The following is a 26,080-nucleotide window of genomic DNA, read 5'->3' as shown; positions in this document are numbered from 1 at the left end:
CTTGATCACTGTGGGTGGGTGGTAAACAAGAGGCTGGCAGAGCGTAACTGATGGGTCTGTGCCATGCACCCTATTCCCCATCTGGCCAGGCTAGCTGTTCTTCTGCCTCCTTGTTGTTGAGATTTGTGGGCCAGGCCCCTCTCCCCTCCCAGGGTTGATGTAGAGCACCTAGCATGGGGGGGGAGCCACCTGCTCAGAGCCTGTGGGCACCACTTCAGTACAACTAATTCACAGGGGAGGCCAAACAGCCTGCAGGTTGTGTAGGGCAGTGTTTAGAAGTAGCTTCTCTATGCACCCCCCTGTAAGACTGAAACAGGCTCTGGTTGGAGTTAGAAGAGGTAGGTGGGTATCAACTGCTGGCTGGATATAACTTAGGGTTTTGTAAACCAGTCTGCCAAGAGTTACAAGCTCCCCCTGAACTAGGGAGAATTTTCACCTAGCCAGGCTGAAGGGGTTTAACTGAGCAAAAACAACCCCCCCCCCCCACATATTGACAGGTTTGCCTCCCGCTACCTTCAGTGAACCTCACTTGCAAGGAAAAGGCAGCCCCTAGGCATGGTGTGAGCCATGAACCAGCTGCACTTGGAGTGGAGGGAATTTCCCCTTCCCTCTCGCCTCGGGTTATACTTGAGCCCGCTCAGTCCCAGTCCCTGAGCACCAGAGCCAGGTTAGCCTACCCCCCTCGGGTAGATACAGCTAGCTCAAGGCTTCTGGCGCCCTTGCTCTCCCATCCCCGAGAGCTGGATTAACCAGTTGGCAGGAAAAAACCTGTTACTGCCAGAAGCATCTACACACTGGTGCTACATCAGGAGCTTTGGGCAAGTCCCTTAGGGTCAGATTTGGGAGGTGTAGAGCCAAGGAGCTTGGTTTCACCCAGAGCATGTGGCACATCGGGGTGGGGGGGGGGCGCACTTTTGAAAACTAGGCCCACCAGCTCTCTGTCTCTGTTTCCTCTGCTGTGAGACATGGCTAGCTCTGCCTTGTTTTCTTAGAGCAGAAGCTCTAAAGGGCAAAGAGGGGCTGGGTGTTTGCACAGCAAGTCCCAGCCTGCAGGTGCTGCCAGTAGAACAGAGCACTCCTGCTCAGGCCAGCTCCCTCGGCCTGGACTGATGCTGTCAGCCTCTTCCTTCGCTCTAAGCAGAATCCTGCAGGTCGACCATGTCCCCCTGCTCCTGCCACGGTGCTCTGAGGGAGCCAGGCCCTGCTATTATTACCCTATTAAAAGTCAATTATCCGGCCCTGAGGCTACTGCCTAGCCAGCCCCTCTCCTGTAGAGCCCTCCGCATGCAGGCCCACCCCCCATCCAGCTCCATCCCCCAAGGGAAACTCCCAACGGTTTCTACCCAGCTGCAGCCCACGCTCAGAGCCCTGCCTAGCAGCCCCCTGCTCCCCGCCTGGGGAGAGGTCATGCCCAAGGCAGTGTGACACAGAGCAGACGCAGCCCCCTTCTGTCCAATTCCCATTTATTTCTTAGTGACCTCATCCCCGAGAGGAAGTCCACTAACTCCTGAGCAACTCTACCAGGCTTTACAGCAAACCCTTGAGCCTGGAGCAGTAAAAGCTGGAGCAGGGGGGGGAGACATATACAAGCTTCCAGGCCTTAAATTAAAGTTTCCAAAAAAAAAAAAAAGACCCCAAACCCAAGAGAAAGCCCCCTCCCTGCTCAAACTCTTTGCAGTGCACAGCTTGAAGTCAGTGGCATGGCTACGGGTGAGGGGACGGGTGCAAACACAGCACGGGAAGAAGGGAGAGGAGGGTAGGTAGGTTCCTGCTGCAGCACTGGCTTTTACGTACACCCGTTCCTACTGCATTCCCATGCACACCTCCCTCCCCCCCTCCCCACCCCTGGCTCAGCAGGAGCATCAGAGCTGTGAGTACAGGGAGTTCTCCATCTCCGGCGGGAGCTTTGAGTGGAAGGAGGCGAGGCCGACGCCGAAGTCTGCAAGAGAAGCACAAGGTTGAAGGATCAGCGCTAAGAAATCCTCCCTGGCAGCTGCTTGAGAGGCTGTGGGGAAGTGGGACACTGGGGGCATGGCCTCCTAGCTCGTGTGGGGCCAGCGCTCTGGCTTTACGCCACGCTGCTGCATCTCAGCGGAGGCCCACGGTGTTGGGTTGGTGTAGAAGGCAAGCTTCTAGCCCAGCTGGTGACCAAGAAAACCTGGTCAGGTCCAATACAACAGGAGCTGGCAGAAAGGCCCAGGCTGTTATCTGCTCCAGGCACGTCACCTGACTCTAAAGCCTAATGATAAGTCCAAGGTCACTGCAGTTTGGTAGAACCATCCAGTTGTTCTGGGCTCGTGGGTGGAGCTGGAGTCAATGCACTGGCCCTATAGGAGCACTTTGGCCAGGACACCCGGGCAAGGGGCAGGTTTCCCAGACAGGTTGCAGGATGGAGTTGGTGCCGCTCAGACAAGTGGGGAAGCAGTTAACCTCAGGGGGCCATTTCTATGGCAGCTTTAGCAGCATCCACATCTCTCCACTCCCTGGGCATTGAGGCTTACTCCCCTACCTAGATCAGCGAGAAGTTTTTCTCCCCCCCAACAAACCTCACCAAGCCAGGCTCCCTGCTTCTCCAGCCAGGAGGGGCAAACTGCAGCCCTGTCAGGCTCTGGGGAAGGGTGTGACTTTGGGATATGACCCACTCCTTCCACTGAGACTCCAGGCACACTTGTCATGCGAAGGAATCTGGGCTGAATTCCGGGGAGCCGGATCCCCAGATCAGCTCCAACCAGCTCCTCCCACCAGCAAGCATGGCAGATTCCCATCCCCCACCTCCCCTCACTGGACCGCACCCATCTCTCCATCCAGGCGGCTGGGCAGGGGTGGATTCTTGTGCTGATCCTCAATGTGCAGCGTCATCTCTTCCCGCGAGGCGCTGGAGTACGGGCACTGCATGCAGGTGTAGCGCCCCCGCGTGTGCTCCCACACGATGCGGCTGTTGGAGGAGTGGCCTGCAGCACAGGGGGGGCGGAAAGCATGGGTGCTGACTTGCTGGTGCCCTGGGATAGCAGTCACACAGCCATCCCCCCTCGGGCATGCTCAGCTGTTGGGCAGCACCTGGGGACACACCCAGCAGCTGATGGCCGCCAGGAAGGGAGATCCGAAGGCCAAGGCAGGCAGCATGGTATATCGGACAGGGATTCAGGATGCCTGGGTTCTATTCCCAGTTCTGCCACTGACCAGCTGGTCCCCTCCCGCCCTTGGTCTGTCTTGTCTCTTGAGACAGTATGCGCTTTGGGGCAGGGACTGTCTCTCTCTGGACAGCGCCCGGCAGGGTGGCCAGGGTTGCTGGTGCCTCTCACGGCTACTGTAATGCCCCAACCTAGAAAAGGGGCAGGGGGCTGGGCTAGTGGCTGTTCCAGCTAAGCCCCAAAAGGGCAGGTCATTCCCCTGCCCAAAGCCTTCACTGCCACATGCTTGGCTCGGCTGGGGAAATCCAAGCCTCCCTGGTAACACAGGAGAGCAGCCGATTTCCCACACCGCCCAGCAGGGACAGGCCAGCAGACGCTTCTTTCAAGAGCTACCAGGCCTCCGAGACCATCCCTGCTCTGCAAATGGTCAGAGCCCGCAGAAACTGCAGGGCCACTCTTCCTCCCCAGGTATCAGGGCCAGCGCCCCACAGACACACGCTAGCACCCCGGCACACAGCCTCAGGCTGAGGGTAACAAAGCCAGCCCCGCACAGGGTTTGGTTTAAACAAGAAGTCTTGTCCCTCAAGACACCACAGCAGCAGTCAGTCCCAGACAACGGATAGACTTTTCCCCCGGCCAGGGCAGGCAGCACCCTCCCTTGTCAGCTAGAGGTATTAAACGGTTGACGTACAAGGCCTCTGTATTATGTCCCTTATCGAGGGGTTCTGAGGTCCCCCATCCAGTGACTGAGCAGTCTTGGCCCTGCTTAGCTTGCAGCGCGGAGGCAATCAGGGCATGTGGCTGCAGGTTAGAACGCCAGAATGGCCAGACTGGGTCAGGCCACCTCGCCCAGTATCCGGTCTTCCAATGCCAGGTGCTTCAGAGGGAATGAACCGTTATTGGACTAAGCCTCCCAACCACACCTATTGTGGTTGTTTTGCCCCCTGGGTGGTGCCCTTGGGCCTTCCAAGGACTAAGAGCCCTTTGTTGTCCTGTGTGACGTGGCTAATTCAAGCCCTCCTCCCTGCTTTCCTGGGGTTCCCCAGTTCCCAGGGCAGGTCACCCCCTCACTGCACAGCAGCACCACCCAGTGACCAGAGAGCAGCCCAAAGCCGAGAGGTGCCGGACTAACCTGAAGTCACACCTGAGCCAAAGCATGGGAGGCGTGGGCCGACGCACACACCTGCGAAGGGAATCGAGGGGCGAGACAAGCATTAGGCCTTCCCCTCCCTTGGCTGGGGGGGAAGGGAAGCGACCGAGAGGCCCTGGCTCGGATGCCAGCGGTGTCCAGCTGCAGCTGCCACTGGCTTTTCAGAACAAGGCTGACAAGACCAGGGGGCAGCGCTCCACGCGCTGCCCCCGCAGGACTCCACGGACATCTCCAGGGGGCAGGAAGCGGGACGGAGATCAGGGGTGGGGAAGCTGAACTGGGATTTTTTTAGCACAAGGAGGGACTTTCACGCTGGAGCAAATGAGAGCCAGGAACACGCCCCGGTGCCCACACCATCCGCAGGTTTGCCAGGGCGTTAGCTGGGCAGCAGTTGCAATAGCCTGTCACCGGGGCTCCTCCTCCCGCCAGATCCTGCGCCGAAGGGGTCCCCAGCGCAGACCGACGACGGCCATCACAGGAAAGGGAGCGGGGCTCACCAGCTGAACACAGCGGCCACAGGCTGGTGGGAGGGAGCGAGGGAGGAACAGGCCAGGGAGGAGTCTCGGCCTCGGTTACAGAACTAGAGGGAAATTCTCAGCTGGCGTGGTAACTCCTGAGGTTGGTGGAGCCAGCGTGGGATTCAGCCCAATATGCCCCCAGGCCTTGGCAAACAGAGCAGGGCAAATGGGATCCTGCATCACGCCCCATGTCTGGGGAGTCCTCCAGGACGGACGTGGGCCTTGTGATCAAGTTTCCCCGTCAAGCAGCTGGTTTGTTGGGGGTGAGATCGTGGGACGAGGGGCGGAGAAATGGAACCCACCCCACCCACCATGGAGCCCGGGACAGAGGGAACCTAGGAGCTTGAGCAAGTGGGATCTCTCTCGTTCTCAGGGTGGCAGGGGGAAGACAGGGCAGCTGGTGGGTAGCGTCCTCGGCTGGAAGTGCCTCCCTGCCCACCTGTGGGTTCTTGCAGCAGCAGCCTGGGGCGAGCCTGGAAGGAGGTTTGCTGTAGCATGGGGGATTCCCAGCTGAAGATGACAGATTTACCTGCTGGCCCTGTGTTCTCACCTTGACTTTTCTTCCACACAGCATTGGAGACCGGGAGGCCTTGGCTGGGCAGGTACGGCCTGAGGCGATGCTGAACCGAAGCCTGAGGTAAGCTGTAGGGAGACGGGTGCATGTAGGACAGGAAAGGCCCCGGCACCGTGGAGTGAGGCTGGCCCGAGAACCGGGTCAAGGACGATGGCCCGAAGAGCGAGGGCTCCAGCAGAGGGAACGGGTGGGAGGCCGGAGAGACCAGAGGCATGGACTCCAGGGAGCCGTGGAGACCAGGGAGACTAGTGGGGAGTGAGGCTGGCACCGCGGTGGAGACAGCGTCCATGCCGGGGAGGATGGCTTCTTTCTCCATGTGCCGGATGACGCTCTGGAGTTTGGGCAGCCCCTCCAGGGGCTTGGCCGGGGGGTCCTTCTCCAGGCCGGAGGTAGCAGGAGGGGTGGGCTTCTCAGCTTTCTGCGCCGGAGCCGGGCTGCTGGCGCTGTCGGAGCAGACGTGCAAGTGCTTGAAGAGGGAGCGGTGGGTCCGGAAACGCAGCAGGCAGTTCTCACACCTGGGGAGCGACAGGAGAGGGCGAGTCCACAACAGCCCGGCCCGAGGGGAAGCCCCCATCCTGCAGGCTCAGCAGAGAGGCCCAGAGCCGAGCGGACCAGGAACTCTCTCTCTCTCATGTAGAAAGGAGCCATCCCAGGCACATGGCCAGAGGTGGAGCCATTTTCTGACCCGACCCTCCCCCCGCCAAACCGGAGTCAGTGCTGCGGCTGCTTCCTGCCCCTGGGGTTGGCACAGCAGTGCCAGCGGCCGCGGGCCCCTCTTGTCAGCCGCCGCCCCCCTGCTGCGCTGCCCAAGCTGTGCGCACCTTGGCGGTCACTCCGCAGCACAGACCCTGACCCTCGGAGGCGGGTCCTGTTGGGTTGTGGGGCTCTAGACCGCAGGGGACAAAGCCAGCGCCAAGGAGGAAGAACTGGCCCATCGGATCACGCAGGGGCACGGCCACAAGCAGAGGGACAGCACAGAGCGGAGGAAAAATTTATACCCTGCAGGGCAAAGCCCACTGCCTCCTGAACAGTCCCCCAAGCCACAGGAGAGAGCCCCATTGCTTGGCACATTTACGACAGTGCCCTGGAGAATAGCTTGGTGGGTGCAGTGCCCTGCCTAGGAGATCTGGGGGCTCTGGACTCGCTGGGACCAGTGAGGGGTCGGTGGGGGAGAGGGGACTTACTTGAAGTAGCGGTTTGGCTTGTAGTGCACCTTCATGTGAGCCACGAGGTCCTGCATGCTGGGGAAAGTTTCCGTGCAGCCCTGGGTGGGGCAGTGGAATATTTTACCTGGCAGAAGAGGGGCAGAGGGGTCAGTGAGACACTCAGTCAGGGCCACCCTAGACACAACGGTCTCAACTTATATCTAGGGGATTCTTTGTAACCAGCTACGCAGTGGTTATGGAGCCCAGCCCCTTCGTCATGCACAGTGCTCACCTCTGCAAACACACACAGAACGTCTATTTGCCAGTAACCCTCTGCAGGGAAGGCAGGGAACCCAGTTATCACAGCAAGGCACATTTCAAAGGCCTCCCCGCCCCGTTTAAAGAAAAAAAAAAAAAAAAAAAAAGGATAATTAGACAGTTTACCAGCGCAGCGGCTCGGCAGAGGGTGGCTGATAAGATGAGGGGAGGGGGTTCGGAAGAGAACCTGGAGGTGGGGAAGTTAGTGAATTAGCTTCTCCTCTGATAGCCAAGGGGCAGATTTGATCTAGGTCCCAAGCAGCCAGACGCACAGAGCGGGGGCACGTTGGGGAGCATGTGTACGATCAGAGCCAGTGGGCTGAGCGTTTGGGATCAGCGAGCTGCTGTTTGTGGACACTTGGCTGGGCGAGTGCCGCTTCACACTGTCTTGGGGGGCGCGGGGGGGTTTGAAACACAACCCCCCACCCCCAGTTTTATAGCTACGAGCTCCCATTCCCACGTACTGCTATAAAAAGTTACGACCTGAGTACCCAGCACCTCCCGTTGTTCCTTGTTGGAGCAACTGAGAACTGAGCTCCTGGGAGAGTCCCACACCTGTACCGGAGCCAAGCCCATGTAAACCTGGCCTTGCAAACTTGTGCAGGGAGAATTGTCACGGTGCAAGAGTTCCAACCAGCCGGTCAGTGGGTAGCGATACCGTGCGACTTCAGTGGACAATCACAGCTCCGACAAAACACTCACGCGAGCCACCCACAAGCAACCCGCAGGCTGGAGTCTCGTCACCAGCTGCTCAGTCATCAACAGCAAACCGACGCTTTAGAAGTAGCCCAGCGGGGCCGATGCCCCAGAGGAAGCACTGGGAAGGGATAACGAGGCCTCCCCATCCAGCCTGCCCGAGCACGCGGTGTCCTGGCACCCACCTCTCGGCAGCAAGGCCCCCTTCTCCCAGCACCCCGCTGGGATGATATGCAACCCAGGTCTTACCCTCCAGGGACTGGGTGGGTCTGTAGTGGACTCTCATGTGATCCATCAGCTCCTGCATGCTGTGGAAAGCCAGCTTGCAGCCGTAGCTTGAGCACTGGTAATGCTTCCCTGGAAGGAGAGAGAGCCGCCGGAGTCATTTCTCTCCCAAGCCCCAACATCTCCCCTCCCTCTTCCCCAGAAGAAGTGCAGGGCCCCGCTGGTTCTCCGCGGCTGGCGTCAGAATTAGCTGGCTTGGGCATGACGCACATCAGCCACCTGTGAGGACACGGCCGGCTGCCTCTCGCAGAGATCCTGCGGATGGGACACGTAGCGGGTTTACCCAGGAAAGGGGTGCAGATGGCAGCAACGGCCTTTTGCTCCCCCCACAGCATACCTCACCCCGGACCTAGGGGGATCCCCCAATGGCTCATTCAGGCTGGGACTCTCTGCCGAGAAAAGCCACCAACGGGGCCAGTTCACACGGCGCGATGGTGATTTTTGCACTGTCCCTGATGAGACCCACCAAACTCATGTCATACAGGCTGCTGAGCGGTCAGATGGCAACAGTTTCTAGTCCCTATCAGCCTGGGCTCTGCTTGGACCAGAGACAAAGGGTCCAGAGCTTCAGTTCTCCCTTAGAAAGATCCCATCACGGCCCTTTTACAGTGTGGTCCCCGTTTTCTTTTCTTCCCACCTCTGCCTCTCTCCTGCCACTGCCTGGTCTCTCTCCCCTGCTCCAGGTAGCCACTGCTTTCCCTTGCCATCTCCTCTGGGTCTTCTCCCTGGGACCGTTCTCAGGGCGAGCAGGAAGAGTTTAGCAGATTAGCCCAGGAACATAGTAAAGGAGTCCGGCCCGAACCCAAACCGCTCCCCCTTCTCTAGCTTAGATGGAAAGCCCCGAGAAGGGGCAACGTCAGACTAGCAAGAATCCCAGGTGAACACTTAAGGGACAAGTTCGAGTTAGTCTCCCTAGAGAAAACGGATGAACGGTCGTGGCCCTTTGAATGTACCTGGAGCGGTGCCCTCTGCTGGAAGAGAGTTGACCTGCTGGGAATCGCAGTTCTACCCCCTCCCCGCCCCCATGCACTGCTACTCCCTTGAGCCCACCTGGGAGGGGTCTGCGCTTCGGGAGCCGCAGGTCCTGAGCTTGAGCCCCGCTGCCTCCACTTCCCGTTGGGTGCATCTGGCTGCCCGACACTGCCGGGTCATTGTCGCCTGCTGGAGAGATCCTGAATTACGACGGGCGCGTGGCCACCGGAGACGAACTCCCAGCAGCCGGGCGAGGCCGAGCTGCAGTCAAGAGCAATGTCGCCCAGTGCATAGCAAAGCTATTGCCAGTCAGCCACCAGGCAGAGGCCATCAGAACAGGAGTGCGCTAGGCACAGTGGGATATTTCAGCCGTCGTGGCGGTCTCAGAGTTCTGTATTTCGATCAAGGCCATTGCTGGGTGCCACTTCCAGGAGTTTGGATTCCTTTTCAATTGAACCTGGGTTTTGGTTTTATTGGAAGCATCTGAGCTGGTCTACCTTGCAATTCAAAACCCACGGCTGGCCCGTGCCAGCCAACTCAGGCTTTGGGGGCTCGGGCTATGGGGCGGTTTCAGTGCGGTGTAGATGTCTGGCCCCAGGATCTAGGACCCTGCAAGGTGGGACGATCCCAGAGCTTGGGAGCATCTACACTGCAGTTAAACAGCCCCTTAGCCCGAGTCAGCTGGCACAGGCCAGCCACGGCACAGACCTACCCCCGAGTACATCATCCCGGCATGGGTCTCACCTGAGCTTCTTGACATAGGCTCTCAGCCGGAACGCCAGGCTATTAACACCTCGGAAAGGTTTGGGAGCCACGCTGGGAGGGAGCCACATGCAGGCCCCTCCACAGGGCATCTGGGGACAAGGAACCAGCTCTGTGGTCACGTCTCGGCTCATCTCTATTTCCTAGCTGCTGAGGCACCAGGTCTTCCACATCCCACCTTCGGAGGCCAGCAGGAATGAAGGCCTCAAGGCCGTTTAAAAGTCAATGTCCAGTTCATGCACTAAGTTCTGAGGTCTGTTTGCTCTGGAGCAAAGAACTATTCTTTGCATAAAATTCGTTAGCCCCTGGATCCAAGAAGGGCATGCCCAGAACAGTTCTACACATGGGCGTCTCTCGCCTAGGGACGAGTCCCACGGAGCACATTAAGGATGCACTTTGGAAGTCAGAACTTTTGTTGACCCAAATGGATTCCCCCCCCCCCCCCCCCGAAAACTAAGGGGAGACACTAGATCTTCACCACCACCAGGGCTATGCCACGGTCCAGACCTGGGGGCAGGGGGTTTGTAGGTCCAAATTCAGCTACATTGAAGAGGGTAAGACATTTTTTCAAGTGGGAAAAGCATTTATTATCCTGTTCTCCCATAATTCCAAGAGAGAAGCTGGAGAGATCTTTCCACCGTCTTAGTCTGATCCATTAAATCACCCACCCACCCCGTCCAAGCCTGAAGGACTGGAGGAGGAAGGTTTCAGAATGGGAAGATGGGGGGTTGGAAGGGAGACAGCTTGGCGCTCGTCTAGCTCACATCACGGCCTCTATTCAACCTGAAGAGGGACATGCGGTCTTAACACGGGTGGGAGGTGGCAGCGATGACCACGAGACGCACACCACGCTAGAGGAGTGCTCAGCTGCGTCAGCAGGAGAATTCTGCACGTGGTTCCTGATATCCCACGTTTGACACCTCCCCGAGCAGAGCCTTGCGGGGGGAACCCACGCAACGGGTTCCGCTTGTGTGTTACAATGAGCGGGGGCTTTCCACAAATGGACGGCATCACTCTGCAGCCTGCCACACACACACACAGCCCGTGGCTCTTCCCTCCCATGCCAACTGCCTTGCAACCTGCATCCACCCTCCGCATCTCCCACAGACACTTCTGCTCCCTCTGAAACGTATTTACCGCCCAAGGAGAAGGAGGGCAACGCTGCGTCTTTCTCGGTCTTCAGGGCTTTGCTCTTGACGGGGCCAGGCGAGGCGTAGTGCTCGTGGTAAGCGAGGGCCGTGGTGGAGCGGGCAATGCTGGGCACTGGCGAGGGGCTCTTCTCCTGGTGATGCTAAACCAGACACAAGAGGACAAGGTCAGCCGTGCACAGAGAGGTCTTGTGAACGTGCAACGATGCCTCCCGTCCCCAGCTGCCAGATGTGATGGACTCCTGCAGGGGATAGGTTCTGTAGGAGAGGAGGCTGAAAAGGCCAGGGGTGATTAGTCTGGGGAGGGATACAAAGCTGCGTGGCCCATTGGAGCGGGGAGCCCACCACATCCTCTGAACATCATGCCAACCGCTGGCTGCCCCCCAAAAGCAGGGCCTCCTCTGCCCCCTGAACCAGTTGCTCCTTAAAACACTTTAGCTTCCCCTGCCCCCCCCCACCCCCCCGGGGCGTGGCATGGGACAAGCTGCTTGAACAGCGGTGACCAATTCCCCCCCATCCGCCTATTTGCTCCTCAGCTACTGGGGCATTTGGGTGCTAAGGAGGTAGCTTTACCTCGGCCTGTGGCTACAGGGCCCACGGGAGCATCAGACTTCCACAGCGAAAAAACAGGAGGCCCCTTCCAACGGGGAGGGGAGGAGCTCACAGGGAAGATTTTAGTCTGTGTGGGGAGGCATGTTAGGGAATTGTCCTGGCCCACCAGCATTCTGCTGTCCCTTGCCACTCACCCTTCCCTGCCCCTTGTCCCCCACCACCGAGGAGAGGCCAGCGTGGCTCGAATGGAGCTGGACGGGGGCAGCGGCTGGTCAGAAGGACCTTGGGGTGGACAGGAGCACATGGTGCTGGGGAAGGAAAGGAAGGGGGAGCTGCTGGAGGGGACGGCTGGCGAGGTGGGTGGGGACTGCTGCTCATTCAGGGCCTGGTGAAGGACCTGCCCCTACGAAGCTGGGTCAGGCTCTCGGCATGAGCAGATGGCAGGGCCTTCCTGCTCTAGGGTGACCAGACAGCAAATGTGAAATATCAGGACAGGGGGTGGAGGGCAATAGGAGCCTATATAAGAAAAAGACTCAAAAATCGGGACTGTCCCTATAAAATCGGGACACCCTATACTGCTCCCTCAGGCCAGGGTGTGGGGTGGCAGCACCAGTCAGGAACAAATCCTGTCAAACCAACCAAATGTCCTTCTTTGACAGAGCTCCTGGCGCAGTGGACAGAGGGGAAGCTGTAGATGGGGGACCTCTTGGATTTTAGTAAGGCTGTCCCACATGACGCTCTCATAAGCAAACTAGGAATTACTACAAAATGGGTGGTTGAAAGACTGCACTCAAGTCGTAGTGATCAGTGTCAAACTGGGAGGGGTAGTGGGGTCCCACAGGGGTTAGACCTGGGTCTGGCGCCGTTCAATATTTTCATTAATGACTTGGATCACGGAGTGGAGAGGATGCTTCTTAAATCTGCAGAGGTCACCAAGCTGGGAGGGGTCGCCAGCACTTTGGGGGGCAGGATTAGAATTCAAAACAACCTTGACAAATTGGAGCATTGGTCTGAATTCAACAAGATGAAATTCAATAACGACAAGTACTATATGTAGGAAGTGCGGGGGGGTGGGGGTGGGGGAAATCAAACACACAACTACAAAGTAGGGAATAGCGGCTGGGTGGTCATACCGCTGCAAAGGATCTGGGGGTTACAGTGGATCACAAATTAAATAGGAGTCAAACCATGTGATGCAGGTTTGAAGAAGGCCAATATTCTGGGATGTATTAACAGGAGTGCTGTATGCAAGACACGGGAGGTAACTGTCCCACCGTACTTGGCACTGGTGAGGCCTCAGCGGAAGGATGGTGTCCAGTTCTGGGTGCCACACTTTAGGAAAGAGGTGGACAAATTGGAGAGTCCAGAGGAGAGCAACAAAAGATTTAGAAAACCCAACCAATGAGGAAAGGTTAAAAAAAAACCTCAGATGTTTAGTCTTGAGAAAAGACGACTGAAGGGGACATAACAGTCTTCAAACATGTTAAGGACCGTTACAAAGAGGATGTTGATCCGTTGTTCTCCATGTCCATTAAAGGCAGGACAAGAAGCAATGGGCTTAAACTGCAGCCAGGGAGATTTAGGCTAGATATTAGGGAAAAACTTTCCAACTCTCAGGGTAGTTAAGCTCTGGACCAGGCTCCCAAGGGATGTTGTGGAATCCCCATCACTGGAGGTTTTTAAGAACAGGTTGGACAAATCCCTGTCATGGATGGTCTAGGTTTACTTGGTCCTGCCTCAGTGCAGGGGGCTGGATTTGATGATTTCTCAAGGTCCCCTCTTCCAGACCTGCTTTTCTATGATTCTCCTTGGATCAGTGCAGCAGGTGGCCAGGCATGCTGGGGGCCGAGCGAAACCCAGGATCTTGGCCAGCCTTAGCCAGACCCCAAGACAGTCCTGAAAACTAGGAGACTCTCACAAAATTGGGCCACATGCTTAGCCAAGCGAATAGGGGATGAACAGGGAGCACAGAAGAGTATCACATGGAGTGAGGGGTTTTCAGACCCATGGTGGGCTCCCAGCTGGGGCCTGGTTGGACACCCAGCACTGAGAGCCAATCATCTATGAACAGACACCACCCCCATAGAAATAGCAAGAAGAAGGACCCTATTTGACATGTTGCTCTAATGGGGCTCTCATATCACGACACCACACTTGAAACTCAGTGTCAGCTTCACGGACAACAGGTCTTGTCAAACAAACAAACTGGACATTGTTCTCTGGCTGGCCCCCCAGAGCGCATCGTGAAGGGCACCGAGTTGAAATGGCGTGTATTCGGCAAGGCGTCCAGCCCGGAAGTCTACACAGCAATGAAACAGCCCCGTGAGCCTGAGTCAGCTGGCATGGGCCAGCTCTGGGTTTTCCCTTGCGGTGTAGACATACCCAGAGTCTACGCAGCTAGCCCGTACCCCATCCCTGACAATGCAGAGTTGCAAGAACCTCCCCAGTGGACAGCTAGGGAATAATATGCCCGTAAGGATGTTTTCCCCATCCTCTGGCAGTTAGAGGTGGGGTGTGCCTGGAAGCAAGAGGGCTCCCCCCCCCGCCCCGGGATGTTCTAGTTCTTTGAGCTCCTACGCATTTTTTCAGGATCCAGATCTTCTGCTGAGCGCCCCCCAACAGGCCACTGGAAGATACCCTGCATTCGTATCAGGAGCCTGCTCCTCCCAGCCAGCGCATGCACCCAAACGCACAGTGCGCGCCCCACAGATTGGGCTGGCCTCAGAGGCGCGCACCCGCCAGTGGCCGGTTTTTGCAAAGTCTTCCCCACACGCAGCACTGAAGACATCAGCGAGCTCAGCGCCTGCAGCTAAGCTCCTGCGAGGAGTACGTAGATCAGCTGCAAAAACCCCTTCGCCTCCCCATGGCAAGGAAGGTGGGTCAGATGCGGGAAGACACTGGCTTGGTCGGTCATCTGCCTGCCAGGACAGCTGATGACGGAGCAGTGCATGGTGGGAGCCTGCTTTATCTTTCTCTCCCCCACAGGGCCAGGGAAATAGGCCTTCCCTACGTGGGTCCCAGCCTAAGCCTATTAGAAACAGACCGTCTTGAAAAGCCATTTTGAGTTTCGTTAGCTGCAGCGAGGATGAAGCATTGAGGAGCGGCAGCTGCCAGGCTGACAGACAGATGGGAGCGGAGGCAGGGAACCACACACTCACACACTCTGCTGGGTGCTGTGCAGAGACGGGGAGCCAGTCCTCACCCTGAGAAGCTTGTCATCTAAATGAGGCCAAGCTGCCAAATGTATTTCCCCAAAGCTGTCGGAGGCACAGCTCTTTAGGATGGTGCCGAGATCGACCACCCCTGCAGAGTGGCTGCATTAGCCTTGGGCTGTGAACTCCTCTCTCATGTCGGGGACTGGGCTGTTCCCCCCACCTGCACAGGGAGGCAGCAGTGGGAGGTAGAGGACAGGGCTGTGTAGGGGACCCCATGCCATTCCATCAGTCGGCTCAATGCCCCACCTCTCCCCATGGACGGCTCAGGGCAGCCCAGCTGCTTGGGGACAAGGAGGTGCCAGAGCTCACCCTTTGCTCAGACTTTCGTGCAGGGATGAAAATCTAACGCCAATGCTACTAACTACAGGGCAGGTCCAGCGGGAGAGCATTGGGCCAGTCCACTCCAGGCAAAGCGCCCACCATTACAGCTAGAGCTGGATTTCTGGTTTGCCTGGGCAGATGTCCTTGGACCAGTGGGGCTGCTTCCCCCCTGGGCATGGGCGTGTAGCTCTGGTTCACATTGGCACATCAAGAGCAGGGCACCGCCGTGGTGCAACTCACTAACTTGTTTCCAGTAAAGCCTGGTGTTTACTCTGTACCAGGCCTGAATGCAGCCGAGTACCCCACAGCCCTGACCACGGGGGAGGGTCACATAGGTTGCTCCATGGCCTCCTTGATGCTGGCCTTTCTGCCAGTTGTGGACACTTGCCCCACTAGGAACTGGCCTGTGACCATTAAACTCATTTTCATGCAAACCACTAGTCAGGTGAATGATTTTTGATCATTATTGCCCTGGACAGGATCTGAACCCATGACCTAGAGGTGCAAGGCTCCCTACTGCCAAAATCCCCAGGATACCCGCCACATCCCCCTAGTATCTAATGTGTTTCTCCTCCTGGCACCCAGTGAGGTTTGACGTTTTACAGATGACATGCCCATGGTCACACAGGAGGCCTGTGGCAGAGCGAGGAATTAAACCTGGGTCTCCCAAATGGAAGGCTAGCACCCTAACCACGCCTCTTGAAAGGGCCACAGATGGATCCCTCGCTGCCAGGGATGCCCAGGCCGCCTGCAAGCCACCGGTGAGCGTGGCACCTGCCATGCTTAGCTCAGTGCTTGGGGCAGCTGGTACTGCACAGAACCAGACCCCCTCAGGCGCCTCCGAGCAGCGAGGCTGATGGCGGGCAGAGGCTCGGTCCTGGTTTGTACAGAGGCAGCAAACTTTAAAAGCCTGCTCTGTGGCACACAAAGAGGAGCCTGTTTCCCCTCCTGGCCGTGCTGCAATAGAGCGTGTCGGGGCTAGGGATTCCCCAAGCGAACGCAGGCCCCGTGCAGTGACAAGCATCGCAGTCAGCACCAGCTAGGGATGGAAGGAGATAAGGACCTTGCCCCAACAAATTTGCCACGTGGCTTCTCAACCCAGCTGCACTGTATGGGAGTTGTCAGCCATGGGGATTGAACCTGGGACTTCTGGTTCGGAAAGCAGGCAGCCCACTGCCTGAGCTAACATCACCCCCAGCTGCTGGCAAAGGGCCGTAGCAGGTTCATTGGCCTTCGTGGGCCAGCCACCACCCAAGCACCACTCCGACCTCCTGTCTTAGTCAGCCATATTCCCCTCATGGATTTTTCAGTGGAAAAGTAAAAGCGACAAGGGAAGAACCCAGGCAGAAGAACGTCCTCGCCATGCCCAGCAACTTCCCATTTGCAGGTATAGTGCAGGAAAATACTTCCAGGTTATGGCTGGGTGACATCTCACCTTTTGTTCACCACAAGCATTTAAGCATGATCTTAAGCACTGGCAGAATTGGGGCTGAAAATTGTACTGATCCGAGGCTGGCTGCTTAACTTTGCGGTTTGTATTTAAAACAAAAAACAAACAAAACAAAACAAAAACAAAAAAACACACCAAACAAAACCCAAAAAATTATCTAGCTCTTTTCATCAAGAGAGCTCAAAGTGCTTTACAGAAATCACTATCCTTCTTTTGCAGGTGGGGAAACTGAGGCATAGGAAGGCAAAGGCCAGAACACCAGACAAACCAGTGGCAGAGCCAGAAACTGCACTGGGATCTCCCAAGTCCAAGTCCAGTGGCCTATCTACTAGGCCACCTTGCCTTCCTCTTAGGCCAGATGTCAGTTTTAGGAAGTTGGGGGGCTCAGCTTGTTCGCTTGCTGGTTTGGGGGCCTCTTTGCAGCCATCAGCAATAGTGTTACGCTACCTGCCCAGTCTGTGCCTTTAAAGCCAGAAACTCCCTGGCCTTGTCTAGAGGATTTTGCTGCCGCTACACTGTGGGATTCATTATGGGGTGAATCATCTGAGCCCTCACAGGGTCGGCACAATGAGGCTACTGCTGCTGCTCTTTTACTTCTCCTCCTTAGAGGCCAGGAGGGGAAGGTTCAGGGGCAGTTGGGAGGACAGTGGGGAGGAGTAAGGACAGAGCCAGGGAGCCAGTGGTGCAGTAGGGGGATGCGTGCAGTTGGTAGATGGATATTTGGGACCCATCAGGTGCAAAGGCTTCAGGGCCCTGCAGCTCAGGTGCCTACACGACTCGCCTGAGAAGTGGTACCTAGGACAAAGGTGAGTTACCCTGACACGTTCCAAGTGTTTCCTTAAATCCCAAAGAGGGGAACAGACCGGGCATATGGGGAGACGTAAGGCACCTCACAGGGCTATGCCTCTATCAAGGATGCCTTAGAGTGGTCCCTGGACCAAACCACAGACCCCGAGCGGAACCGAGCAGCCTACAACAACCACACACAAGCAAAGGGGGAATCTTTCAGTGGGGCGACTGGGACTTAGCTCAGAGGTGATGCCTCTGCCATCTTCTCGCCCCCCCCGCCCCCCCGAGGGATCAGAATTCCTCCCCCTCCCCCCCAAACCAATACAGGGGCTGGAAATTCTACGCTCTCTACCCTTAGGCTGGGGTTTTCCCCAGGCCGCCGAAGAATTTTTGCCCCAACCCCCAGCAGGGGTCTGAGGCCCCAGAGGGTGTTTGCTTTGTAAGCTGTGAACTTTTCAGCACATCTCCTCCTTTGGAAAAATAAAGTAAAGAGACACACAAAGTACCATGAGCCATAGCGTCAGCTTGCGGGTCTGTGCATTTGCGATCGTCAGTTTCTGTTGGAAATTCCCCCCCCCGCCACGTACAATCTCTGCAGGGGTAATTTTTTAAAACAACAAAAGCGAGAGCTACCAGGTCAAAAAAATCCCTACGTGCAAATGTTCAAATGACCCCCCAGAGGTAGAACAAACAAAAATGCTGCATAGCAGACAAGTCTGAGGGAAAGTCAATCATTCCGTCCACACTGGGCCATCCCAAAGGTTGGTTTGGCTCAGTCCCACGGACACACAAGAAACAAAGACCGACAATCACCTCCAGCTAAAAGTAATCTCAAAGTGCGTAGAGAATTCCACAAAGATCACGGAGTCATCTGACTGCCAGAGCGAAGTCTGCACGTACAACTTTAGCTCTGCCCCCACTTGCGTATGTGCCTTAGGGTAAAGGGTTAAGTTTTCCCAAGAGCACTTAAGAGACTTATGACCTAAATCCCATTGAAAGTCAACTATGCTGGGCACTGGACAGACCACAAAAGTGACAGTCCTTGCCCCCAAAGAGTTTACAATTTAAGAGAGAAGACAGCAGGTAAGTGGAACAAACAAGGAGCAGGAGGGGGGAGAGAGGGGATAGGACAACATATAGGATGTTTCAAGGACTGTGTCAATATCTAGTCTTGGGGTACTGTGAACCAGACACACTGAAAGTAATTGGTGTTCTAGATTTATCCCCTGTAGGCTAGTAAGATGTAAGCTGCAGAATATTAAATTTGGGAACGGCACGTGACCGATACAAGCCTGTATCATGATGCATATACACAAAGGGACAAAGTTAAGGTTCTACGTCAAGGTTAGCACAATATTAAGGTGGAGTGGCTAAACTGGGATGTTAAAAAGCACCTGTTTGACTTTGAAGCACAAGTCCCACTGTACATCAATAGGATTTGTGCTCCCCTCCCCCATGCAAGTTGCATACGAGACAAGGGCTCCTCATTTGCTGAGCCCCTGTTCCAAAGCTTGCTTTAGCAAATGGGCATCTTTCCATCAACGTCCTGGGGCTTGGATCAGGCCTGAAGCACGCCAGCCACACCAGTGAAAAAACTGGAGCTGACTGGGACCCAGAATTCCTGTTCTGTGGGAAATTCAGATGTTTAGAAAAAAAAAATTCTTCCAATTGGGAACGAAGAACAAAAGTTTCAGAATTTCCTACAAAACAAAAAGTAAAATAAAAATAATAATAATAAAAAGATTCAGGACCATCAAAATATTTCATTTCGATAGCATTAAAGTGTTTCTTTAGTATGGTTTGATTCATTCTGACTTGTATTAAACTCAATCTACTAAATCTACCGAATCTTAAACATTGTGTAATATAAAAGTCTGAAGAAGCAAACTGACGCAACTTTGTCAAAATGAAAAGTTTTGCCTTCCCCCGCCCCATCCAAAAAATTACACGGACGTTAAGAAGCTCCCACAAAACCTTCTGGATTTCAAAGGAAACCTGTTCTGTTAAAAGATTTTCCACCAGCTCTAGTGTAAACCTCCAGGTGCCGAGCACAAACCGTACAGCCACATAACTCAGCACGTTGTGAGTTCAATCCCTGAGGGGGCCATTTAGGGATCTGGGGGTTGGTCCTGCTTTGAGCAGGGGGTTGGACTAGATGACCTCCTGAGGTCCCATCCAGCTGCACCCCAAGCGCCGGTGGACAGCCCCAGGAGGAGCTGGAGATGAGGGGACAGGAGCGAGTGCCATAGAGCAGTAGTTCTCAACCAGGGGTCCGGGGCCCCCTAGGAAGTCTCGAGCAGATTTCAGGGGGGCCTCCAAGCAGGGCCAGCATTAGACTCACTGGGGCCAAGGGCAGAAAACCAAAGCCCCGCCGCATGGGGCTGAAGCCCAGATCCCTGCCACCCGAGGCTGAAGCTGAAGCCTGAGCAACGTAGCTTCGTGGGGGCCCCTGTGGCAAGACCCCGGGCAATTGCCCTGCTTGCTACCCCCTAACGCCGACCCTGGTCTTTATATGCAGAAAGCCAGCTATCGTGGCACAGGGGGGCCGTGGAGTTTTTATAGCGCATGGTGGTGGGGGGCAGGCTCGGAAAGGAAAAGGTTGAGGCCCCATGCCCTAGAGGATCTTAGATCTCCTCTCCGATCTGGAGCTGGAGGCCTGTGAGCCTCCACTCTTCTTCTCTCTGAAAGCCAGGGGTATTTCTGAACGGCTCTCCCTGAGCTTTATGGCCCAGCGTGCCATGGACAGGGCAGAGGAGTGGCGAGAACTCAGTGAGCCATCGAACAATCCCTGCGGATTTGGAGCAAGAGGATGGAGAAAAACCTTCCCCGCGCCCCACCCCAAATCAGCAGGGAACGGGACAGATTTTCCCCAGATTCCCCTGCTGATTTATAGCACCCCAGGTCAGGCTTCTCCATTGGGAGCAGCACCACTCGTTGCTATGGCAACACCTATTCAGCCTCCTTTCTTCAGGGGTTCGATCTACAGCAGGGAATGAGCATCTTCGAAGCCCTACGGGAAGCAGCGAGCGTGCGCCTGCGTAGCGGGAAGCGGCGGGGGGGGGGGGGGGGGGGAGAATCCAGTTTTTGGCACAGAACGTTCCGAGTTAAGAAAGGGAAGCGGCGGTCGGGTGTTTGAAATAGGGAGATTTTTTTTCAGATCCTCGTTCCTCACTTTGGACACTGCGTCAGCTCCTCCCCAAACGGCCACCGTGTTTTGAGAGCCAGAGAAAGGCGAGAGAGAATTTTAGGCCTGATCTCCCCTGGGGTTTAGCCCCCATTTCAGTATCTGGTACAGAACAGCAACCCCCCCCCCCCCAACTCCAATTCTCCAGGTCCCCGCTCCTTGTTGCGCCCACTCACCCTCAGTGCAAAGCAGGGGCAGCATGTTACCAGATCAGAATGGGAGTGCTCTCGGCCCGCCTCCAGATCAGACCATGCCCTGGTGGGACTGCACACGGTGCAGGGCCATGGGAATCAGGGCCATAACTCCTTGGTGTATTTCTGTCCTCCAAACCTTAACTCTTACGGTATGTCTGCAGCACAATCAGAGGCAGACGCACCCAAGCTCGCACGATTAAAAACAGCAATGTAGATGGGGCGGCATGGGCTGTACCAGCACGCCGGGAGCCTGGGTAAACGCTTGCGTTTCTAGCCAGCCTGCACCGAAGCCCGGGCCACTGCATCGTCACTGCTCCGTTTAGCGGCACGAGTGCTGGTTGAGCCAGCTCAGGTCGGCCTACCCACGCTGCAATCACGCCTCAGATTGCCGAGTAGACACACCGTTCGAGTCAGGATTCCAGCCCCGATTGCTAATTCAGAAGTCACTTTCTGCAAGTATTCTGCTTGGTTGTGCAAAAATTCACCATTCCCCACCCCCACCTGGAGAGACTTTCCACTAGTGAGCTCTCTCACTAGAATAGCTGCAGGAAGCAAATGCAGCCAGAACACGGTCCTTTACAAAATTCGAACAAACGGTCGTTCGTGGGGGAGGTGTTCACAGCAACTACGCAGCCCTAACGAGGGGAGAAGTCACCACTGCTCCGTCTGTTAACTGCCCTGGCTTGGCTCCCCAGTGCAAACACGAGGGCTCCTTCAGACCAGCTAACAGAAGACATTCACGAATCCACAGCAGCGGGCTACATGGAACAAATAATCCTATTTGAGGATCTACACCATGCTCTGCAGCCAGAGGTTTAATACAATTTCTGAAACACATCGTCACACGCAGAGATGAGAGACAAAGGGTTTGGAGCCAGGGACTCCTGATCACTCACTACAAACGTAATAAAAGAGAAGGGGCCTAGAGATACAGGAAATAAATGCTATGACAGCAGAATGGCTTTTTCACTGATCGTTCTGCTGAGCTTTCAACCCACGGCTCTGGCTGCTGCTCGCTCAGTGTTTCCTGCTCAATCTGGAAAGCATAAATTTGTCTCAGGTAAGCCTTTTCCTTTCTTGATGTATACAAACAGACCAGGGATCACAGGGTTAATTACGTACACGTTAAATAAAAATAACTATGTTAAAAGAACACTACAACTGAGCTCAAATTGCATGAAAGTGAGATAATTCAGATTTCTCTTCCAAAGTCTCCTTGACTCATCCCCCCTCCCACACGTGTGTTTTGTATTATCGCATGGGGCTGACCCTGAACTTCAACGCCATAATCTACAGTTTATAATGGATCCAGATGACAACTCTTGTTTTTCCTTATTTCAGCCTTAAACATAGATTTCTTCCTTTCTTTTCTTTTTAAATGACGAGGGGAAAAGACAAGAACTTTGCATTCGTGATTAAATACATTCTCGGTGGAGATCACTCTTATTTATGAAGCATCTGACCCATGCTAGTCAGAGGAGCACACAGAGTTGCTTTGAATCCTCCCTGCACCAAGCCGTGATCATACCTCGGTGTTAATTTCAAGATCTAGTCACTGGAATAAATGCGGCTGTGATGGTGGATTACAGCATTTTCCCTGCTCTTAATTATTTTCAGAGAGGGCTGCATGTCAGGGTCCTACATTTATGATGCTTTCACCATTTCTATGCCAGCTTTTAATGGCCCCAAGTCAAGTGACTTGCCCTAAGCAACCTTTTTAATACTCCTTCTGAAAATGCTTCTTTCAAATCCCTCCTCATAGCTCACTTAGGACATGTCCATTCTCTAGTGGAACAGCTTACGGCACCATGGCATAGACGCTTCCTACATGGAGGGAAGGGGTTTCTCCATCAATGTTGTTAACCCACCTCTCTGAGAGGCAGTAGCTAGACTGGCAGAAGAATTCTTCCACTGACCAAGTCGTGTCTACACCAGGCTTAGGTCCACCTACCTGGAGTGCAAAAATTTTTAAGTGTAGACCAGGCCTTAATTTGGAACCTTTCATCACTAATCTCTGCCTATTCACATGCCTGGTCATGTAAGTCAAATAATCAGGCATTAGGAAACAGAATACATGATATGATCTACCGTCATCAGTAAAACCACCTTCTCCCAAGAAAAAATAACGAGGAGTCTTTCTGGCACCTTAGAGACTTACAAATTTATTTGGGCATAAATAACTTATTAAATAAAATATTATAAAGTATAAATAGATATCTATGCCCAAATAAATGTCTTAGTTTCTAAGGTGCCACAAGGACTCCTCGTTGTTTTTGCCGATACAGACTAACACGGCTACCTCTGAAACCTTCTCCCAAGAGCCTCTCTCGCTCTCCTTCCCCCTCCACCCCGCATCTGACAGTGATCGGTTACCACAGCCCCATGTGCTATCCTGCAAATTGAGCTGCAGAGGAAGCCTCCTTCCATGCAGGGCCCATCTGAAGTTATTTCAGCTTGCAGGATCTTCCTATGCATCCGTACTTCACCACACACACACACCAGGCATTACAGCAATAGGGGGTGAGGGGGAGAATTGCCCCCCCCAAAAACAAAGGCTTGAACCCCAGTTTTCCCAACAAACAGCCACCACCAGCCCAAACCGGTGCAACAGCCCACCCATTGTCACCACATGCAAGCCGTTCAGGCCGCCCTGAGCCCGCTGAATAACTGTAGCATCCCAGGGCATCTGCCACAACTCTAAGATGACGACAACAACAACAAAGCCAGTGCAAGCAGCTCTCGGACAAGGAGCCAGCTAACATGTGCAGTCAATCGGGATTGGGGGTGGGGGAGAGAAACTGAGGTTTCCCAGGGGTGGGGGGGAGGGGGCAGAGAAGGGAGGGTGTCCTTTGCAAACAAAGACAATTTATAAAAAGGGGAAAGAAAAAAAATCAATATGAAATAAACAAACAGCTTCCTGGGAAGAAAAAACAGGGCCACTCCAGGTCCGTGTGACAGATGGGCGGGAGGGTACAATGGGCAGGGCGCAGTACAACGTGAATTCCCATTAGCAACCCTATACCAGGTTGGCTCATGATCATCCTTGGGGCAGGGGGGGGAAGATTGGCTGTAATGACTGGGCCCCTGCCCAATGGTGCCACTCCTCTCCACCCCCCAGGAGCCATCTGCCTGGCTCAGCCAGTTTCAGTTTTCCTTTCCCCTCGGAGTATAGAAGCTGCTAGCCAGCGGGCTAGTTTAGAAGGTCCTGTATCCAAATCCAGGAGCCCCCAGAACCAGGCCTGTCATAACCAAAGGACATAAGGCCACCGAGAGCGCCCCCTCCCCCGCAGGCCCGCACCCCTCCTCCCCCACCAGGGCTTGAATCCCCCCGCCCCCATCTCCACCCTAGCAGATGGGGTGACATTTTCTCCCTTTGCAAAACACAAATGCGGTGGATTATTTTAGGGCGGGGGGGGGGAATATGTAACGCTACCCCCCCTTTTTTTTTTAGCATGACCTGCCTCTCTCTTTGTGGGGGTGAGGAGGGGGCGACCCCCCCCCCAAACAGCTCCTCCTCACTTACTTTCAGCCCCTTCTGGTTTATTTCACAGGCCCAGAGCCCAGCTGCCTCGGGTCAATTTCAGGCTCCCTCTGTTGTACCGGGCTCGTTTATTTCGTGTCTCGCCTGGCCAGGATCAGGGAGGTGAGAAGGGGGGGGCCCTTGCCCCCCAACACACACACACAGACAGACACACACGAAAGGCTGCTCCTGGATTAGCAGAGGTCACCTACCATTTCTCTGGCAGGTCCTGCAGGGGAGGGGCTTTTGTTCTGGCTTTGGATCCCAAATTCTCCCGGAGCAGCAGCGAGAGACATCACAAGGCAAAGATGTTACATTGTAGCCATTTTATGTTAAGCAGCTGTCGCGAGACCGAGGGTGATGGGGGGGGGGAAGGGGGAGGGATTTGTTAGAGGAGGGAAGTGAGGGATTAGATTCCTCTAGCAAAGGGGGGGGGATCTCCTGGAGTTGACAAGACTCCAACACAAACCCAAGAGGCGGTGACTCCAGCGCCCTACCCCCTTGGTCCCCCCTCCTCCCTCTCTCCTATCACATGGTTGTGTCTCTCATGTGCTTCTCTCCTGCTTTTTGTTTGCTTCCTTTTTTCCCCCTTCGTTTTTTGTTTAAAGGCCAGAGGTGATGGTGCTCATAGAAGGGGGTAGATCCCCGTCTTCCCCCTTTCCAGCCCCAAAGCTCCGCCCAGGCCAAGGGGCACCCGGGCTTTGTTTAGGGCAATGCACGGAGTGGCAGATGTGCACCGAGCCATCGCATCCAGGTGCAGAAAATGGCGGCAGCATCCTGACCTTTCGGGTGTTTGTCGCGGGCGTGGGGTTTGCGGCTCGCTGGCAGGTGTTGCTCTGTGCAAGGCCAGGCGTGTGAGACGCCCCCACGTCTGTTCGTTAAGAGCAGCCACGGGATCTGAGCCCATCTCACAACAGCCCTGAGCCAGCAACAAGGTCCGTGCAGATGGACCCTCTACTCTACCACTTCAGGGCCTAGCGGCAAGATTTGCCAAAGAGTTTATAGGATTTAGGCACCCCACTCCTGTCAACTTTCAGTGGGAATTGGACAACTCATTGCTTGAGGCACTTTGGAAAATCCCACCTTATGATTACATTTTAGGTTCTTTAAGAACTTGCTAGGCTTGACTAGGTTGAATTGGCATGGCTATTTGTACCGCAGAAGTCCCTACAGGCCCCAATCCTGTTCAGGGCCCCATTGTGCTAGATACTGGACAAAAACAGAACCACGAGACAGCCTCTGCCCCAAAGGACTTTCACAGATCCTGGATGACAGAAAAGGAGAATATTAGGTTCTCACACTTGCCAAAGCCAAAGATGTCTTTTCTCATTATTAAAAGGACCAGCAGCCCCTCCCTCCATATCCCCAAACGCTGCGACTGAGCATAATGCTGTGTAAATGCTGTAATTGTACAGTAAAATCCTGGTACCTTGGGGCCTTAGAAAATGTTCACATGGGACCCCAAACCAGTCTGTGGCCCGCTGACCTGGGTCATCCACTAGATAGTGAGGGATTTCCTCTAATTATCTACTGCTTTGTCCAGTCTAGTTTTCAATAACTCTTAGTAATGGGTCTCGCAGGAATGAGATGAATGGCTGAGACTGATGTTTATGTGTTTATTAGATACAGAAGAAACCTCTGGGCCAGATCCTGCCCTAGGTTACCTTTGTGCTATTCTTAGTGGGAGCTGTACAAACCTTTCTGAAGGGAGACTAGGCCCCATGTTTAGTAGCTCTGCTCCTTTAAGACAGAACCTCATGGCTCTTCTATTCCCAGCTCACCTACGGGCCTGCTGGGTGACCCTGGCTAAGTCACTTCCCCTCTCTGTATCTCAGTTTTCCCATCTGTAAAATGGGCATAAGGATATTGACCTCTCTGGTAAAGTGCTTTGAGAGCTGCTGATGCAAAGGGTGAGTGACGAGCTAGGGGTTAGTATTGTTAAAAGGAGTCCTGGGATCAGTTTCTGGCTATACTGCAGACATGCGGTGTGACCTTGGACAGGCCACTGCTCGTCAATGGAGAACACCCCTTCCATCCTTCCCTCCGGTGAGGAGCCTTTGGTCTTTAATGTACAGAAGATGCTTAGCTATTACAGCCATCAGCCCCTTGGAGAGGCCTATGATTAATGCACAGTAAGTCCTTCTTCTCAGGCATTT

At 54.9% G+C, this 26,080-nt stretch overlaps 1 protein-coding gene and 1 long non-coding RNA gene across 4 annotated transcripts in view; one reads left to right on the top strand and one right to left on the bottom strand.

Moving 5' to 3' along the window:
* Nucleotides 1-1,448: 1,448 nt before the first annotated feature.
* ZNF414 (zinc finger protein 414) lies at nucleotides 1,449-24,277 on the bottom strand. 3 transcript variants are annotated; one of them, XM_074939409.1, is made up of 9 exons: nucleotides 24,137-24,277; nucleotides 10,689-10,842; nucleotides 8,868-8,978; nucleotides 7,782-7,889; nucleotides 6,558-6,663; nucleotides 5,350-5,888; nucleotides 4,264-4,314; nucleotides 2,793-2,951; nucleotides 1,449-1,939 (listed from the first exon to the last, which is right to left on the bottom strand). In XM_074939409.1, exons 1-9 carry the CDS (start codon nucleotides 24,218-24,220, stop codon nucleotides 1,863-1,865), a joined length of 1,389 nt encoding a protein of 462 aa, XP_074795510.1. In that variant the 5' UTR covers nucleotides 24,221-24,277; the 3' UTR covers nucleotides 1,449-1,862. The 3 variants fall into 3 exon arrangements, with proteins under 3 accessions (XP_074795510.1, XP_074795511.1, XP_074795512.1); XM_074939410.1 differs by having other exon boundaries at nucleotides 8,868-8,975; XM_074939411.1 differs by lacking the exon at nucleotides 4,264-4,314.
* Nucleotides 20,461-26,080, top strand: part of LOC141977754 (uncharacterized) — a 24,764-nt gene continuing 19,144 nt past the window's right edge. Inside the window, exons 1-2 of the long non-coding RNA XR_012636280.1 lie at nucleotides 20,461-21,464; nucleotides 23,956-24,047. This is a non-coding gene — a long non-coding RNA (uncharacterized LOC141977754). The remainder of the gene's footprint in view (nucleotides 21,465-23,955; nucleotides 24,048-26,080) is intronic.

This window comes from Natator depressus, chromosome 25 (genome assembly GCF_965152275.1).
Source record: "Natator depressus isolate rNatDep1 chromosome 25, rNatDep2.hap1, whole genome shotgun sequence".
Classification (NCBI taxonomy): Eukaryota; Metazoa; Chordata; order Testudines; family Cheloniidae; genus Natator; species Natator depressus.
This window is presented reverse-complemented; position numbering and strand designations above follow the sequence as displayed.

What these genes read in the sequence shown, in the direction of transcription:
- ZNF414 (XM_074939409.1), bottom strand. Translation starts at nt 24,220, where the DNA reads ATGTCTCTCGCTGCTGCTCCGGGAGAATTTGGGATCCAAAGCCAGAAC. An exon ending in AAGCCAAACCGCTACTTCAA is followed by an intron (nt 5,889 to 6,557) that starts GTAAGTCCCCTC and finishes GTCGCTCCCCAG; the next exon opens with GTGTGAGAACTGCCTGCTGC. An exon ending in CCGCCTGGATGGAGAGATGG is followed by an intron (nt 1,940 to 2,792) that starts GTGCGGTCCAGT and finishes CTTCTCTTGCAG; the next exon opens with ACTTCGGCGTCGGCCTCGCC.